The sequence below is a fragment of the Trifolium pratense genome, linkage group LG1 (genome assembly GCF_020283565.1).
Source record: "Trifolium pratense cultivar HEN17-A07 linkage group LG1, ARS_RC_1.1, whole genome shotgun sequence".
Lineage (NCBI taxonomy): Eukaryota > Viridiplantae > Streptophyta > Magnoliopsida > Fabales > Fabaceae > Trifolium > Trifolium pratense.
Window position 1 is genome coordinate 42,602,934 of NC_060059.1, and position 17,389 is coordinate 42,620,322.

At 35.1% G+C, this 17,389-nt stretch overlaps 1 protein-coding gene and 1 pseudogene across 1 annotated transcript; both read right to left on the bottom strand.

Moving 5' to 3' along the window:
- Positions 1 to 1,618: 1,618 nt before the first annotated feature.
- LOC123894446 lies at positions 1,619 to 2,781 on the bottom strand (annotated as a pseudogene).
- An 11,677-nt stretch (positions 2,782 to 14,458) lies between these two features.
- LOC123884044 (auxin-responsive protein SAUR50) lies at positions 14,459 to 15,747 on the bottom strand. Its single transcript, XM_045933042.1, has one exon. It carries the CDS (start codon positions 15,612 to 15,614, stop codon positions 15,159 to 15,161), a length of 456 nt encoding a protein of 151 aa, XP_045788998.1. The 5' UTR covers positions 15,615 to 15,747; the 3' UTR covers positions 14,459 to 15,158.
- Positions 15,748 to 17,389: the final 1,642 nt, after the last annotated feature.

Here is a 17,389-nt window from a genome sequence, read left to right on the forward strand (position 1 = left end):
TTTAAGTGCGGTGGCATGACTGTAAGTCCATTGAGGCCGACGTTTAAACGTGCGTCCATTGAGAAGCTACACTATGTGGCTTTTGTTTTTCAGGGAAATTTTTGCATAGGGGCGCAATATTGCTACTCTTCTCGCCAAATACATACAAGCAAACAGCCATAATTGCCAAACCAAACAAAAAAACAGCCACAATAGACAAGAAGTACTCGGTTCCAGCAGAAGGGCTAGCAACAAGAGGCAAATGTGGCTCTACCACATCAGAACTAGTCGAGGGAGGGAATGGAGCCACATGTGGACGTAATGAATGATGGCCAGTGACATCATAAAGTTCACCCGCTTCAACAAGTCACATGTACGGAGGTATCTTGTTGCCCAAGTTTAAGCATTTGTTTCCTGCAGAAAATGGAGAACAACTATTATGTCAATATAATTGAGAGGTAACAAACTTGATGATACAATAGAATTTTCTAGCCGTTTTAGGGAAAAGACTGTAATGATACAATAGAATTGATCTCCACATGCAGTTGGATCTGAGAAGAAATCCCATGCCTAAGATACAAACTCATTGCTGAAGCTTTCTACAAAAACTGAGAGGTTTGAAGCTTTCAACTTTTGCACAATCTTTGTTGTATTCTTGGTCCTCATTGGAAGAAAATACAGATTTCCATTCTGATAGGAGAAGAATAAACCAAAGTGTTATTCAACAGAAAATTAAATTTAAAATAAAACATTTATAAGCCTAGAATATGAAATTAACATAAATCACCTCTCAATGCAAAAAACAAGGTCTCATCATAATATTTTTACCTTTCCCAGGTGTGTGACCACTGTTGCAGCCACAGATGAGATGATACCATGTAAAATGAGTTGATCTTGTCTAACCCAATCCAATGAGTAAAGGCTGCATTGACAGCCGTAGCATCATTCGCCAAAACTTTCGTTGGACACGGTTTGCTTCCGTCAACATAGCTCATCAAATCATTGCCTGTTAATCGATGGAAGTATACCTTGCTGAGTTATTATGGGAAGAAGAAGAGTCAACGGCGCAAACCAAATTTTTTCACGGGATAGGCTTTCTTTTCTCACGCGGCTCAGAACAAATTTGGGCTTGATTACACTAGGAAGAATTTTTCTACTACACATTCACTTATTCCTAATGACTTCAAGGCTCACAAATTATACACTTACTTTTATTCGAACTTAGGCTAGTTATATTACTATAAAGTGTGACAGGAAGTGAGTACTTAAATCAAAATCAATCATTGGATACTAGGGGTAAATGTTGGGATGTTACAAGGATATTTTGGGAAGGTACGATGTTTGGTTGGAGTTGGAGGGGTATTTTTTGTTGTTTATATTCTGAAGAAAGTGGCCCATATAGCTAATTTTTGACGCATTCCTTTGTAGGACGTTACCTTTTCGGTCACGCGTTCCCTTCACATTACAAAGTAGGGTATTTTGATTTTTTAAAAAAGTAAGGCAATGTAGAATATGTTTAGTTTCAGGACATCACTGAAGAATATTCAATACAATATTTAAGAAGCCATAGCCATAGTTTCAGGACATAAAAAAAATTCAATTTCATAAAAGTACTGTATCATGGTATATGTAGGGAGTCTCAAGAAGTGAGAGCGGGAAAAAAAGATAAACCACGATGAATGCCACAATAACCTCCAGCAACACCAATTCCCCTTATCAATTTCATGTAGCCTGATTCAGCCCATTCTTCACCCCAAGAACCCTTGATTATCCAATACTACTTCATTCCATCGGCAGTTACCCCATAACCAACTATAGCAACTGCATGGTTCAAAACATCTCCACATGGTCCTGAATAAATCTCACTACCACGGTAAGCTATCATTTCATGATTAGCAGCAATTTGAGCTGCTACTGGTTGGTGTGCCACAGCTTGTAGTAGTTGGTCTTCATCGCCACGTTGTGCTATTCCAAAACCAGTAAATCCCGCTGAGGGCTTAAAATCATTACGACAATTTTGCTTAGATTCTTTATATGGATAATCAACTTCGCTAGGAACACCACCACTGTGTGTTATTGTTTCAAACTTAAAGGCACTAGCATAAAGACCACCTTCACACCCATAGCTTCCTTGATCACAGTCAATCAGATGTTGAGCTGAAAGTGAGATCAATTTACCTGTTTTAATTTGCCAAAAGCCTTCTAGAGCTGCCATAGTTGCAAAAGCCCAACAAGCTCCTACAACATATTTCGATTAGGCACCAGTGATATCAAGCAAAGAATACAAATAGAAAGCATAATGCAACGCATAAACAAATATGTTTCAAGATTTCATGAAAAATTAAGCAAAATAGTCATCATATTATAGTTACCACAAGTGCCTTGCTGCTTAACCGAGGTGACAGCTCCTCGTTCTCTCCAATCAACAGACTCTGGAATTTCATCAACACTCATATTGAAGAATATTGTCTTGGAGGAAATAAGTTCGTTTGAAACATCCGCGTCTTTAGAACATGAAGAAGTCATTTCGTCAAAGGTGAAATCGGAATAATAATTAAGAGCTAGTGTATAATTCTTGCCAGCAGCTTTATTAATCGTGTTCCTCTTCTCAATAAATTCTAAATTCTCCTTAAATATTTTCCTTCGTTTTTCCAACTCAAAGGTGTTTGGATACGTGCGTCCATATTTTATCATCCATTGATGATGAATTTCATCGATTGATGATTCAAAGTGAAGTGTACGAGACATGGCTGCAGGGTATGCGGCACATGCCAACAACAACATCATAATGCAAAGATTCATATTTATTTTAGTAGAAAGATATACGTAAGCATAGCCAAAAACACTCCTGCGGGAAACAGATATCCTGCAGTTTATTTTGACACAGTTTCCACGCAGTTTTGCATTACAGCCATCCGATCAAAAATCTGTGGTAGAGATTGTTTCATGTGATTTTTTAACTGTGTTGATCTGGACTGTCCGATCTATGATCAACGGTCCAGATTTAAAACTGTGTGAAAACTTTGTGAAAAACTACTGCAGGAAATCTGCATCCCCTGCCAACACACCAAAAGACAAAGAAATAATCATTAAAATTCAAATATCTCACAATTCAAATCATTAACAACATATAAATTCAAAAAATTCGGAGATTGTGAAGCATACGCAAGCGCCCGGGTAAGAAAGGATCCTATCATTTTGTATCCTGAAATCAAAAACCAAAGATAACCTGTTAATTAATCCAATCAGGATATAATCCAATCCAAGAACATAAGAACATAAGAACAAAACATAACATAAACTGTTTACCCTCCATCAACTCCATAACCAGAGAGAACAACTTAAAAATCAAAACTTTACTAACTTGGTAACCAATATATGAGGCATTTTTATTACTGGGTTTTTCATATAAAGCTAAAAGGTGACTTTTTTATTCAAAGGGTTGTTTGCTGGAGAAAAACAAAAAGGTTGAATAATGGTTGAAGTAAACAATGGAATATATTTGACAGTGAAGAAATTTAGAAGAAATATAATAAGCATGTGAAGATGAAGAAGTAAAACATGAACAAAACAATGTAGTCATGCATGCATTAGAAATTTAAACATGAAGAGAATATGTTACCAGAGAGAGTGATGAACAAACCTTTCTTTTTGCTCTGTGAGATGAAATTAGAAACAATAAAATGGGATTAAAAAATAGGCAAGAAGGAAGTGAAGTAAATAAAATTTAAATTTCATTCATTGTGCAGAGTTTGATTGAAGCTATGAAGCATGATACTCCACTTGAAGGAGAGTATCCGTACCGGATACTTATCAGGTACAGCAACGTACTTGGTACACCATGGTACCCACCAAAATCGTACCAATATTTTAACTTTTTTCTAATACAGGGTACATCATGGGGTACGCCAAACACCAAAAAATGAGATTTTTATTTTTCGGTTTTTTATCAAAAAGTGTAAGACATATAATAAAGGAGCAACAAAAATGTAGGATATTAGTAGAGAGGAACAAAATTTATTTAATGGAGCCGGTATTCTTGAATTTGCTAGTCTTTTTCTAGATAAACTTAACCTAAAGACCGCTCTTTTTGGGCAATTTTTTTTTTTAGTTTTGCTGTTTTGTTGTCATTTGAACAATTTGAATTACTTTTAAAGTACAATTTTTTTTAATGTTTAATTATTTGGTTTAACAATGTAATTTTATTTATATAATTATACAAAAATAAAAATTATACATACGTACCTTAGTTTTTTTAAAAATGTCATATTTCGTTTCAGTTCTTAAAGAGTTTTTGACTTTAGCTAACCTGTTAATTACATTCTAAACAAATTTCCCAGGTGCTATGCACTCTGATTTCGTCATTTTACAGTCATCCTTCCGGTTGTGTCATTACAGCCTTTGTCTCATATTATTCGGTGTTCACTCTATTGTACTTACTTCCAAAAGTCCGTCTACTAATTACTTCGCTGACTATTTCCATTTCCCATCACGTCGTTACATCTCATGCCGTATGACATCACAATTTAAACCTACATCTTATGGTGGCGTCAGAGGCATCAATGCGTATTTAACACTCCATCACAATCTCACATATCCGATGTCTGTTCATTCAAACTGCTTCCAGTTGTCTCATATTCTTGGTCTTCTTCATTTTCTCTTTCTATTGAAGAATATCTCGTAATCTCCTTCTCCTAATCAATGACCAATGCTCTGCGTCAAGCCTATATATACTTCGTCCCAAAAAGGACTAGGCACACACTTTCTAATCTAATACCTCTCACTTCACGTTTCTTACTGACTTCAGTGTCAGATTGTTTGCCGACACCCCCACCACCACCAACAACTTCAACCTTGACGTACGGTGCTCGACTCCAACCACCACTTCTGATCGAGTAATATAGTTTACAAATTGAAACAATTGTGATTACAAAGACTTTGTTGTATTGGACAAAAATGAGCTAACTACTCACTGACATTTTATTAATGAGCTAAAGACGTCAAACTCTATATCGGTTTGCATAATAAATTCTAAATAGTAGTCTATATAGTCTATTTTTAACCCTCTTGATCAATTATTATACTACTATTTGCACCGAATGCACTTTTAGGCTATATGGGCCTGAAAACTCAAACTATAAATGTTCACAACCTTTACATCAAAGAATATGTAGTACTTGAAAAATTCTCCCCCACCCCCACCCCATATCAATATGTAAAATAATTTAAATTATTTTGTTTTATTAAACTGTTAGATGTTTTATAAACAAATTAAATATTTTTATCTTAAAAATTCCAAATTATATTTTATGATTGACTTAATTTTTTTTCTTTCTAAATATTTTTTATTAATTCAAGTGACACTAATGATTATTTTATAATTGTCTCTAGACACGATTTGAACTCCACACTTTGGCACTACAAAGCTAATATCTTACCACTAAACTAACACCTCAAGTGTATGATAATTAACGTAATTAATTTTAAAACAAATAATGTTAATTAAATTAAAAAATTATTTAAAATATAATAATAAGGCTACATGTCTTTTAAAATTGTATTTATGAAAAATTATTTATTTTAAATTTATGGAAATTATTAGTTCATTCAACTTGTTTTTTGTTGGATATGTATTTTTTTCTTTAAAAGTGTTGGTTGATTAAAATGGAGAGTCGTGAAAACATAAGAAAGTGAATATTTGATTTGAAAAGTAACCAAAAAAAGAATATTTGAATTGAATTGAATTCGAGAACCTAAAAACTACTACTAGGGAGTAAATACGGAGTATTATTTGATCTGGATATTCATTTTAAAGAAGGCCTTATTCATAGGTCACTGATGTGTACCTTGTAGTATAGTGAAAATTGGAATGCTGATTCAATTTGGGTCATTACCACCTATTCTATTCTATGATCTAAATGATGGGACTAATTCAGACTTTCTACGGCAAAAAAAAATTGCTTACTCTACAAAATTCCATCAAACCTCTCCGACCTGCCGTTACCGCCCTCTTTTGATTCATGTAGTCTGCGTGCATCCACCCGTTGTCAACCGTCGTCCTACCTCCAACATCCTTCCAATGTCATACATACCTCTTTTGTTGCCTTGTCCAATTGATTTCTCTGACTGGTTTTTATAGTTGACCGATTGATTTGGAGTTAAAATAATCACTTTTCTTTTTATGAGAGATTTTGGAACATTAATTTTAGATAATAATTCAGTCCGGTGGTAGGACGACAATCCGGTGGAAACACGACGGTGCATATCAATGGATGTTGGTGGCGGCAAGTCGACGATGGTGCAATGATTTTGCAACGCGACGACGCTCATACTTCAAAATGTCCCTCCAAGCATCAAGTAATACCATAATATCCCTCCCTTCACAAAAAACACCAAAATGTCCCTGCAGAACCCGCGACCTGCCAAGAAGGGGACATGACGCCCTCTTGAAGGTTTCCATCTAGTGGTATATGGTGCCCTCTCCAGGGCTGCCATCACTTTTATTTATTTTTTTGTTTTTTCCGTGTTCTAGTCAAAGATGAATGTTTTTTTTTAGACAAATAATTAGTAATATTAAAAATAATACTTCAACTTCTTTGAAAAAAAAAATCCGTCTGATTGATCTAATAGAGAAAGCTAGTTGAAAGTTAGCGTGATTGAACATAAGTGACAATGATATCCACTTTCACTACCTAGGTTTCTCATTAGTTCGGTCCTTTTAGGATTTATCTTGTACCATAAAACAAGTGTCGAAATCCATGAAACTGATCTTTCAAATCTTGTTGTGACTTATGACACATTAAACTTTTTTTTTTTTTGCCAAGTATGACACATTAAACTTTAAAGCCTACGTATATTGTAGAAATTAAGCTATGATAGTGACATTTTTATTCTCCTGGTTTTGAGTCACATATTTTGTCAAAGACTTGAATGAACACAATTCTTCGAACGTGCATGGTGGACACTCATGCTATATCATAATGTACTATGTCACATGATATTTCTTTTGTTCAATTAGTACACACTAATTATATTTTGAAAGAGTACATAAAAAAAAAAAATGTAACATGTAGAGCACTTTTTTAAGCTTGTATACTAAATTTCATCGATATTTTATGAGGTGCTGTATCCACTTTTTCTATTTTAATTTTCTATAATACATGTAACCAAACTAGTTCATAACTTCATATCCAAATGAGTCGAACTATATATAGTTTATGTTCAACTCATTTATTTAACGAACTTAATTTTTAACTCAAGTTTAGCTCATTTGGGTCTTAAACTGAGTTCAATGAGACAATTATGGAAATGAGATTCAAACTATTCGCGAGTTGGCTCGGGTTATTTCCACCCTGGAGAAAAGGGAGACCCTGGATTATGGACCATAGAATAAATAAGGTTTTCAAGCCCATTGATTTGAGTCCCCGCATATGTTATATGAAGAATCAAAACAAAATTATTTGTTATATGAAGAAAACTACTTACAATTTTGTACTAATTTTTTTTGTCAAGTAGTCTAGTGGCTAGAAAATTCACCTTAAAGGTGAATAAGTGGAGTGTCCTGGATCCGGACTCCTGCACATATAGTACGATGTCCCTACAAACTGAGTTAAGCTCACGAAGACGTACTAATTTTTTTTATACTACTTAGCTTGCAACTTTATAATTAGATATAACTGTTAAGGCAAATGCAATCACTGAGTTCTCATTGACATAGGCAAGGCCTTATATAGCTCTTGCAAGACAGTTACAATCAATCAACAACAAACTAACAAACTTATCCAACTAACTTGTGCCTTAAGCAACCACGCGCGCGCAGGCCTAGCAGCCGCAGTTGGCTCACACGCGGGCTTGGCTTGCCAATGAGCATGCCTGCAGCTCACACTCTAACAATGCCTCTCCTAAACTGCATACTATACAAAGATTCTGTTTACAATTACATCTTGCACAATTACATCTTCAATCTTACACAAGCCTAGCATATCCCTGATCCTACAAAAGTTGTCAAGGCTCAAAGCCTTAGTCATAATGTCAGCAACTTGCTCAAAGGATGAACAATGCAGCATTTGAATCTTTCCCTCTTTGGTTAGATCCCTAAGAAAATGAAATCTGACATCAATGTGCTTGCTTCTTCCATGCATCACTGGATTCCTAGATAGCTTAATTGAAGAGCTATTATCACAGTATACAGTGATGCATTCTTCCTTGCCTGCACAGATATGAGCAAGAACCCTAGACAACCAAATGGCTTGACAGGCACAATTGGCTGCTGCTATGAATTCTGCCTCAGTGGTGGATAGTGTTACAATAGGCTGTTTCTTAGAGGACCATGAAACTACTTTAGAGCCAATCATAAACACATAACCTGATGTGCTTTTCCTGTCATCTAAGTCACCTGCATAATCACTATCAGACCAGCCAGATAGTTCCTCACCATTTCTCTTTTCATACCACAAGCCATAGCTAATGGTGCCCTTCAAGTACCTGAGAATTCTCTTGACTGCAGCAACATGGATATCTGTAGGCCTCTCCATAAACCTTGCTACTAAGCAAACTGAAAAAGCCAAATCTGGTCTAGTAGCAAGCATATACATCAGACATCCTACCATCTGTTTGTAATTAGTTGCATCACATGCTGTTCCATTTTCATCTTTCATCAATTTGTTGCCTGGCACTATAGGGTTGCACACACCATTACAGTTTTCCATATTGAACCTCTTGAGAATTTCAAAAGCATATTTCTGCTGGGACATGAATATACCTTCCTTGGTCTGCTTTACTTCAACTCCAAGGAAGTACCTCATTCTTCCTAGGTCAGTCATAGCAAAATTCTTTTCCATGGACTTCTTGAATTCATCAAACAATCTTTGATCATTACCAGTAAAAATCAAATCATCCACATACAAACTTACAATGATCACCTTGCTTTCTGTTTCTTTCTTTACAAAGAGAGTGTGTTCATGAGCACACTTCATGAAGCCTTCCTTGCAAAAATAGGCTTCTATTTTACTATACCAAGCTCTAGGGGCTTGCTTCAATCCATAAAGAGACTTTTTCAACTTGTAAACCATATCTTTCCCTGCTTTCTGATAACCTAAAGGCTGTTCAACATATACTTCCTCATCCAGCTCACCATGTAAGAAAGCACTTTTTACATCAAGTTGAAATACACACCAGTTTCTAGCTGCAGCTATAGCCAACAAGGTTCTAATGGTATCCCATCTAGCCACAGGAGCAAAAACTTCATTGTAGTCAATGCCCTGCTGCTGAGTATATCCCTTTGCCACCAATCTTGCTTTGTATTTATCTATCTTTCCCTGTTCATTATACTTTGTTTTATAGATCCATTTGACTCCAATTTTCTTAGCTCCAGAAGGAAGATGTGTTAGTTCCCAAGTATCATTACTTTCAATAGCTGTAATTTCATTATCCATGGCTTGCCTCCAGACATCATGCTTTGCAGCATCATTGTAGGATATAGGATCTTCACTTGGAATGAAAAAGGCTTGGCTGTTACTGCTTTCTCCAATCTCAATGTCACCTGTTTCATAATCATTCAAGTAATCAGGCCTCTTTGAAACTCTTTTGCCCAATGGATTTTCATTATTTCCATCTTCCTCTTCTGAATCAGACACAACTAGATCCATTTCTTCACTCTGAGAATTGCTGGCTTGTTCTTCAGCATCATTGTCTGTCTCATGTGCATAACCTGTGGTAGGGATTTCAACATCATCACAGTCAATTAACTGTCTCATCTTGTTGGAATTTTCAGTATTCTTATCATCCCAATTCCACTGTTTGCTTTCATCAAACTTGACATCTTTGCTGACAACAATTCTCCTTTTAACTGGATCATACAACTTGTAAGCCTTAGATTCTTCACTTACGCCTAAATGAATGCAGACTGTACTCTTGTCATCTAGCTTCTTTCTCAAGTTATCTGGAACATGTACATAAGCAATACATCCAAACACTTTAAAATGGCTTACAGATGGTTTAATCCCACTCCAAGCTTCCTCAGGAGTCACATCTTTGACTGCAAAAGTGGGAGATCTGTTGAGTATGTGAGCAGCCCAATTCACAGCTTCAGGCCAAAAACTTTTGGGAACATTCTTTTCACTAATCATGCATCTAACCATATTCATAATGGTTCTATTCTTTCTCTCAGAGACTCCATTCTGATGTGGAGTGTAGGCTGCTGTAAGCTGTCTTCTTATGCCATGAGTGTCACAAAATTCATTGAAAGCAGATGAAGTATACTCACCTCCCCTATCCGTTCTGAAACATTGAATGGCTTGCTTACATTCATTCTCAACTAATGCTTTGAACTTCTTAAACATAGTTAGGGCCTCAGATTTCTCATACATGAAGTAAATCCATGTCTTTCTGCTCATGTCATCTGTAAAGGTGATGAAATACCTTTTCTTTCCATTTGACTCAGGACTAATTGGCCCACATATATCAGAATGAACTAGTTCTAACTTTGTGCTAGCTCTCCATGAACTTTTCTTAGGTGCAGATTGTTTTTGTTGTTTGCCTTTCATATAGTTTGTACATTTTTCATTTGATTCCTTCAACTTAGGCAAACCAATAACCATTTGCTTTTGAGTCAGTATATTCATACCTTTGAAGCTCAAGTGGCCATATCTCTGATGCCACAGGGTAGAGTCATCAGCTCCTGAGATCTTCATGCATTGAGGGACTATGACAGGTGCTTTGATCACAAACATTCTATTGAAAGTCATAGCTGTGGCCATGATTAAACCTTTCTCATCATGAAACACTTTGCAGGTATCATCTTTGAATATAATTGTCAAATTCTTTTGCTGCAATTGACCAATACTCAATAGATTGTTCTTCAAGCCAGGTAAGTAATACACACTTGTGAGAGTTTGAACAAAACCTTTGATGTACAATTTCAAATTTCCTTTACCTTCAACAGCCATCTTTGAATCATCACCCAATTTCACTGAGTCTTTGAATGTGTCATCAAAATCAAATAACCAGTTCTTGTTTCCAACCATGTGATTGCTACAACCTGAATCCAAGAACCACAATTCTAGCTTATCATCAGATTCTATTGAATCATTGACTGCAGTCTCTTGAGCCATCAAAAGAATTTCTTTTGTCTCATCAAATTGTGCATAGTTAGCATGATCTTCTTCCCAACTTGGGCAATCAGCTTGATAGTGACCAAGTTTGTGACATTTGTAGCATTCCACTGAATCTTTATTGATTGAAGCACCTCTTCCCCCTCTGCCTCTGGCCCTACCTCGACCTCTGCTGTAAGAACCTTCTCCTCTACCACCATTGTAGCCTCTTCCACCATTAGAGACCTTGAGGATCTGTTCTTGCTCATCTTTCTGACTCTTCATTCTTTGTTCTTGAACAAGTAGGCTGCTCTGCAGCTCATCAACTGTCATGGTTGTTGTGTCATTAGATTCTTCTATTGAACAAGCAACATAGTTGAATCTAGATGTCAAAGATCTTAAGATCTTTTCAACAATCATAGACTGTGTCACAGTCTCACCATGACTACTCATCTTGTTGGCAATGCACAGAGTTCTTGAGAAATACTCCTCAATGGATTCACCAATCTTCATGTTAAGAGTTTCAAACTCCTTCCTCAAAGCCTGAAGTTGTGCTCTCTTCACTTTGGTGGATCCTTGATACTTCTGTCGCATTGAGTCCCATATCTCTTTAGCTGTGCCTCTTGCAAGAATGGTTTCAAGTATTGCTCTATCAATAGCTTGAAACAAAAAGTTCTTCGCCTTCAGATCATTCAACTTGCTCTCATGTGCACGTTGAATTTGTTCTTGCGATGCGCCAGCAGGAGCAACAAACACTCCATCTTCAATGAGACTCCAATACTCTTTGGATCTCAGTAGATTTTCCATTAGCATTGACCAATGATCATAGTGTCCATCAAATCTAGGGATTGATGGTTGCAGGTAAGTGCTTGATTCCGCCATGGGATCTTCAAGCAAGAAACGAAAGAAAACGATGAATTTTTGTAACTAACAACGGTTAGGAATCAACGGATTGGATCGTTTTGGAGGTAAACTGATACCAAATGTTAAGGCAAATGCAATCACTGAGTTCTCATTGACATAGGCAAGGCCTTATATAGCTCTTGCAAGACAGTTACAATCAATCAACAACAAACTAACAAACTTATCCAACTAACTTGTGCCTTAAACAACCACGCGCGCGCAGGCCTAGCAGCCGCAGTTGGCTCACACGCGGGCTTGGCTTGCCAATGAGCATGCCTGCAGCTCACACTCTAACAATAACCAAATTTATGATAAAAAAATGTTGGGTTCATCGGTTCCCGTGTGTGTTTAGTCTCATATCAACTATTAATAAATTAAATATTAAATGCTTTAAATTTTAAATGAAGATGTAATGTTTAGTAGTTCTGGATCACTGGTCTGTTGTCGCTTCTCCATACTCAAAATGCATATTAACAACTTTATTTGCAACCACAATTGGACTCACTCTTATTTTACTCAAAAGTTAAACCATTCTATTTGCAATCTTCACAATACAAAATTTTCTTTCGGAATCATTTTTCATCTCAACATACCTTCAAACTTCAATTTAGCTACATTGGACCATCAAAAGAATGAATTAATTACTAATAATAAATTGATCTAACTAGTAAGAGTTTTGAACCCGACCTCTTAACAAGTGGAAGTGGTTACTGGTTAAGGATAAGGATGTGATTTCTAACTTTTATGCACGAAGAAAGTTAAGTTAAAAGAAAAGAATTATTATTTTATGTGTAACAAATTCTTTAACAAAGATTAGTTACCGTTTAACAACGATTTAAATTTTATACTGATTAGTTAGTAATGATAAAGAGAAGTAACCAACTAAAGCATCACATATGTATGTACCCATATATGCTCACATGCATGCTAATGCTATAAAGAAGCAACCGATATGAGACATTTTGTAGATAAAAAAGTAAACACGTAAACGAGCACTTGTTAGGAAAAATAAACTTTTTAATTACAATATTTGATTATGTCATAAGCCCTGAATATTTTGAGAATGCATGGCTGTAATTGTAATGATTAATTTTCAAAAATAGTTATAAGAATTAATTAAGTCAAAACTAAAAAAAACTATTATCATTATCAGAATTGTAGAACTACTTTTTATAAATTATTCATGACAGCCTAGTCCAATGATATGTATTAAGCAATAAAAAAGGTATTCCAACAATGGGTTATGAGTTGGAACAAAAATTTTAGGAATGCAAGCCCAATACCGGGGTCAATGGATTATCTTTTTGGTTAAGTTAACAATTATCACCATAATTTGATTTAATAATTTAAATCTTTTCATTTTTTTTGTCATTTATAAAACAAATATGCTTATGGTTGCATATTGAGCTGGTTATCACTATTTCCCTTCTATGCGACAAAATGTATACATTTAATTTCAAATACTAATGAATTTTTTCTATGAAAATATTTAACTAAACATGTCTCCAAAATTACATATATCAAATATAGCATGAAATTATAGAGCAAAACTCTCCTCCGGAAAACGATTTTTAGATAAAAACTCTATTAGCCTTTGTTTCTTCTACAAGTGGGAGGTGCAACCTCTTTTACGTTGAGTTTGATAGAGATTTCAGAGAGTGTGTTTTCTTAGATGTTTTTTGGCCCCTAATGTTTTGTCTAGCTTGGAGATTTCTACCTCGGCGATAAAGTTGAGAATATATTAGGCCGAATTAAGTTTTGTCAAGTCTGAATCTAATCTGTCAAACAATTAAAAGTATGTAATCTATGATCTGACATAAATTTATTTTTTAGATATGAATCTGACCTTTTAAAAATTTGATATGACATATTAACACATACCACATAATATAACAAAAAGTTTCAAATTCAAAATACAACAATAAAATTGGATGACAAAGACTTAACTGAAGAGTTAAGATTAAAATAAAGTAAAATTGTATGAAATAACACAAATTACCTTAAAATTATCAAGTGGGAGCAAGAAGTTGGAATCAAAGAAAATGAGCAAGTGAAGGCAGAGACTTTGTTTGTTCTTACTTTCACGTGGGTTGGTACCATTATAACTCCCACAACTGCTGCTCTGATTGCAACGTCCACACAGAACAAACAACCACTAGTACTATAGTACTAGTATAAATTTCAATTTCCATATAATAAATAATACAGTATTAATTTATTACGTATATTTAGTATAAAAAAACAGCTAGGCATGGAATGAACTTCAAATTCAATTATACATTTTGTATATGGTATCGACTCAAATTTTAATTTCTCCTAATATAACAAAATTAGTTGTGAAACATTAACACCGTCAAATAAAAAGTTGTGAAACATTATTTTATTTTTGACTTGATAAAAGTTTATCTTTTTAGTGGTCATGAAAAGATGGCACAAGGCACAAATAGAATAGAAGTCAATACAATAATACAATAATGAAAGGGAAAGTACGAAGAAATTTGAAAATTAAATATTCTCTACAGTTCCATTTCATTTCATGAACATGAATAAGATTACATACACAATGGTTTACAAAAGTTACCGGAAATGAAAATAAATAATGATCATCATCAACTCGAGACCTCCACTCCGATCCAACTCGGGACGACTCGATTGTAGCCATCTCCTTAGCATCCTTGGAGCATTGTAAAATTGAACCTTTTTTTCTAGTGCATAATATAATGCACGTAAATTAAATACAATACAACTGAGATGGCCTAAAAAAATATCTCATTCCTCAAATTTCCCAATTCCCACCACCATATGAAAAGAAAAGGAAAATTGGGGTAAAAATGTAAACCCACAATTTACCTTGTATAAATAACTCGAACTATAGCAGAAATTAATCACTCGAGTCGGATCAGATAACTTCTCTTGAATTTATGCCGCTCGGTATGAACCCTCGAGTTCAAGCTCAAATCGGCATGTAAATACTGACTAAATAATTATTAGTCAAATTTTACATCTGGGCCGAACTCGGATTATCAGGTCATTTCCCACTGACCAAAGTGTTAAACAAAAAAACATAAAATCACTTGGATCATTCGGCGTTCTTCATCAAACATGAATTTCTCAAAACCCGAGTTCGAATCCAAGTGAGTGAACGAACCAACCGGTCTAGCACGGTTCGGTTGGACCGCTAGACCGCTACCAAATTGTTTTTTCACTAAGACCATGTAGGAGCGGTCGAGATTCAGGCCAGAAATCCACGTTATTTCTAATTCCCACGTGGCAGCGTTGTTTAATATCTTCAACCTCGAGATTAACGAACCGGTTGGGTCCATTGTTTGAACCAGACCGGGAAATAAACCGGAGAGCCTCTTCAAAAAAATCTTCATCACAAGGGATGGTAAGGGGTCCGTAGTTAGAGAAACCATACTCTTCTTCAGCTTGAACAAGAAGCTTCTGGAAAATGGGGTGGTTCAGGTACGTAGCGCGCACTACAAATCTGGTGTAGTTAGCACCAACACATACTGCCACGTGTCCAGCTGGAACATCAGATGGTGCACGATTAGCTGAAGACATGCGTGCTTTGTTTCGCCACCTTCGTAGCATCTGGCGGAGGCGTACAATGTGGCGAATTTTACTACATTTTGAAGACATTTTTGTTTCTACAATGTTGTTGTTTTGTTCTGTTGATTGACCAAGTTGTGATGTTTTAGAGTAGAGAGAGAGAGAAGCAAGATTGTGAGGGGGCTTGGAATGGTGGGGGAGATTAATAATTTATAGGAGTGAGGTTGTGGAAATGCCCTTGGTGTTTGGTTGTAATTACCAACTGATGTATGCTGCTTTTGTAGAATCTTCAACTTACTTCTTCTAATTTTAATTATAATTAAAAACAAAAGTAGATTAACAACAACAAAAAATTGAAAAACGTAGATTAACAAAATTGATGCAGTATATAACAACAACTTCTTGATTAAAGCTAGAATCTTCAAATACAACAAACTTATAAATTATGACTACTTAGTGTTTATAATTAAATTACCGTGCGGGTCTAGATTTGGTCTAGTAGTGAAGGGTTCGGATAGTATGTAGGAGATCCTAGGTTCGATCATCTCTGACTCCATTGTACAAAAAAAAAGTGTGATTGTTGGATTGATTAATTTTTTATTTTTTTTGCGAAAACAAATATAGTAAATAGTTAATTTGTTGTCCTCGTAATCTTAGAACAATTGGTAGGGACATTGCATATTTCATGCAGAGTCGGGGTTCGAACTCCGGACACTGCACTTGTTCACTTTTAAAGTTGAAATTTCTAATCACTATGTTATTAGACCCAAAAAAAAAATTTGTTAGTGGTTTAAAAAAATATATATAATAAATTAAACACATAATATAAAGAGATATTGCATTATATATGCAAGGATCGGAAACACGAAAATTATAAATTAAAATCATAGCAAAGCATAAAGGGAATGATAAAAGTTATAGGAATACATAACCATAAGCATTGTACTTGTCACACAATTGTTAAACATCAATCTTAGATTTTTATATTCAGATAGCAAGCGGCTCGATAGATCGTAGAAGAGACTTTGATATCATCTTAAAATTGAATATTAGACTTAACTCATTTTTATAAAATGATAATTAATTAATAGACTAAAGGGTCCAAAGCTTAGGCAGCCCTTATATAACACACAAATATTTTGACCTCAAGTTTGCAACACAATTTTTATATATTGTCCATTTTTAATTTTTTTGTAAGCCGTTAAATTTAACCTCGATTATCAAATTTAAGAGAAGATTTAACATTGCGAGTAAAGACCATAAATGGAGCTGTCCAATTTTTTCTCTACTCCTCTATTCATTATTAAAATTTTGAATTGACTTGAAGATATTTAGACTCATACAAACTAATATGAATCACCTCTTTTATAAATACAACATTCTTCTCATTCGTATGTGAGATGAGACTTAACCACTCACACTTGAAACCCAACAATCTTCCTCCAAGTGCAAGTTCGTATATTCTATAGTTGATCCAATATCAAAATTCATTCATGCTCCCCGCCAAACCGAACCAAGACTCTGATATCATTTGCCGGAGAGTCTGGGAAAACTCGAAAAAAAATATCGGGTCAAATGCTTCAAGATCAATTTATCCATTCTCTTCAACAATTTTTAACTCCTTAATATAAATCAAATTAATTTTATTTTTTAAAAAAAGTAACACTACAATTCTACAGGACAATGTACCTTCTCGTTTGATGCCTAATCAACTCTACCAATCAACTGCCTGAGGCTAGGCTGGCAGAGTATTAAAATGGTGCCTTTTTGTTCATCTCTTTTACATGGAAAATTAAAATATTACTAACAAACAAATAACCATAATTTAATATGAATCTCTTCTAAAAAGGAACCATATATTATGC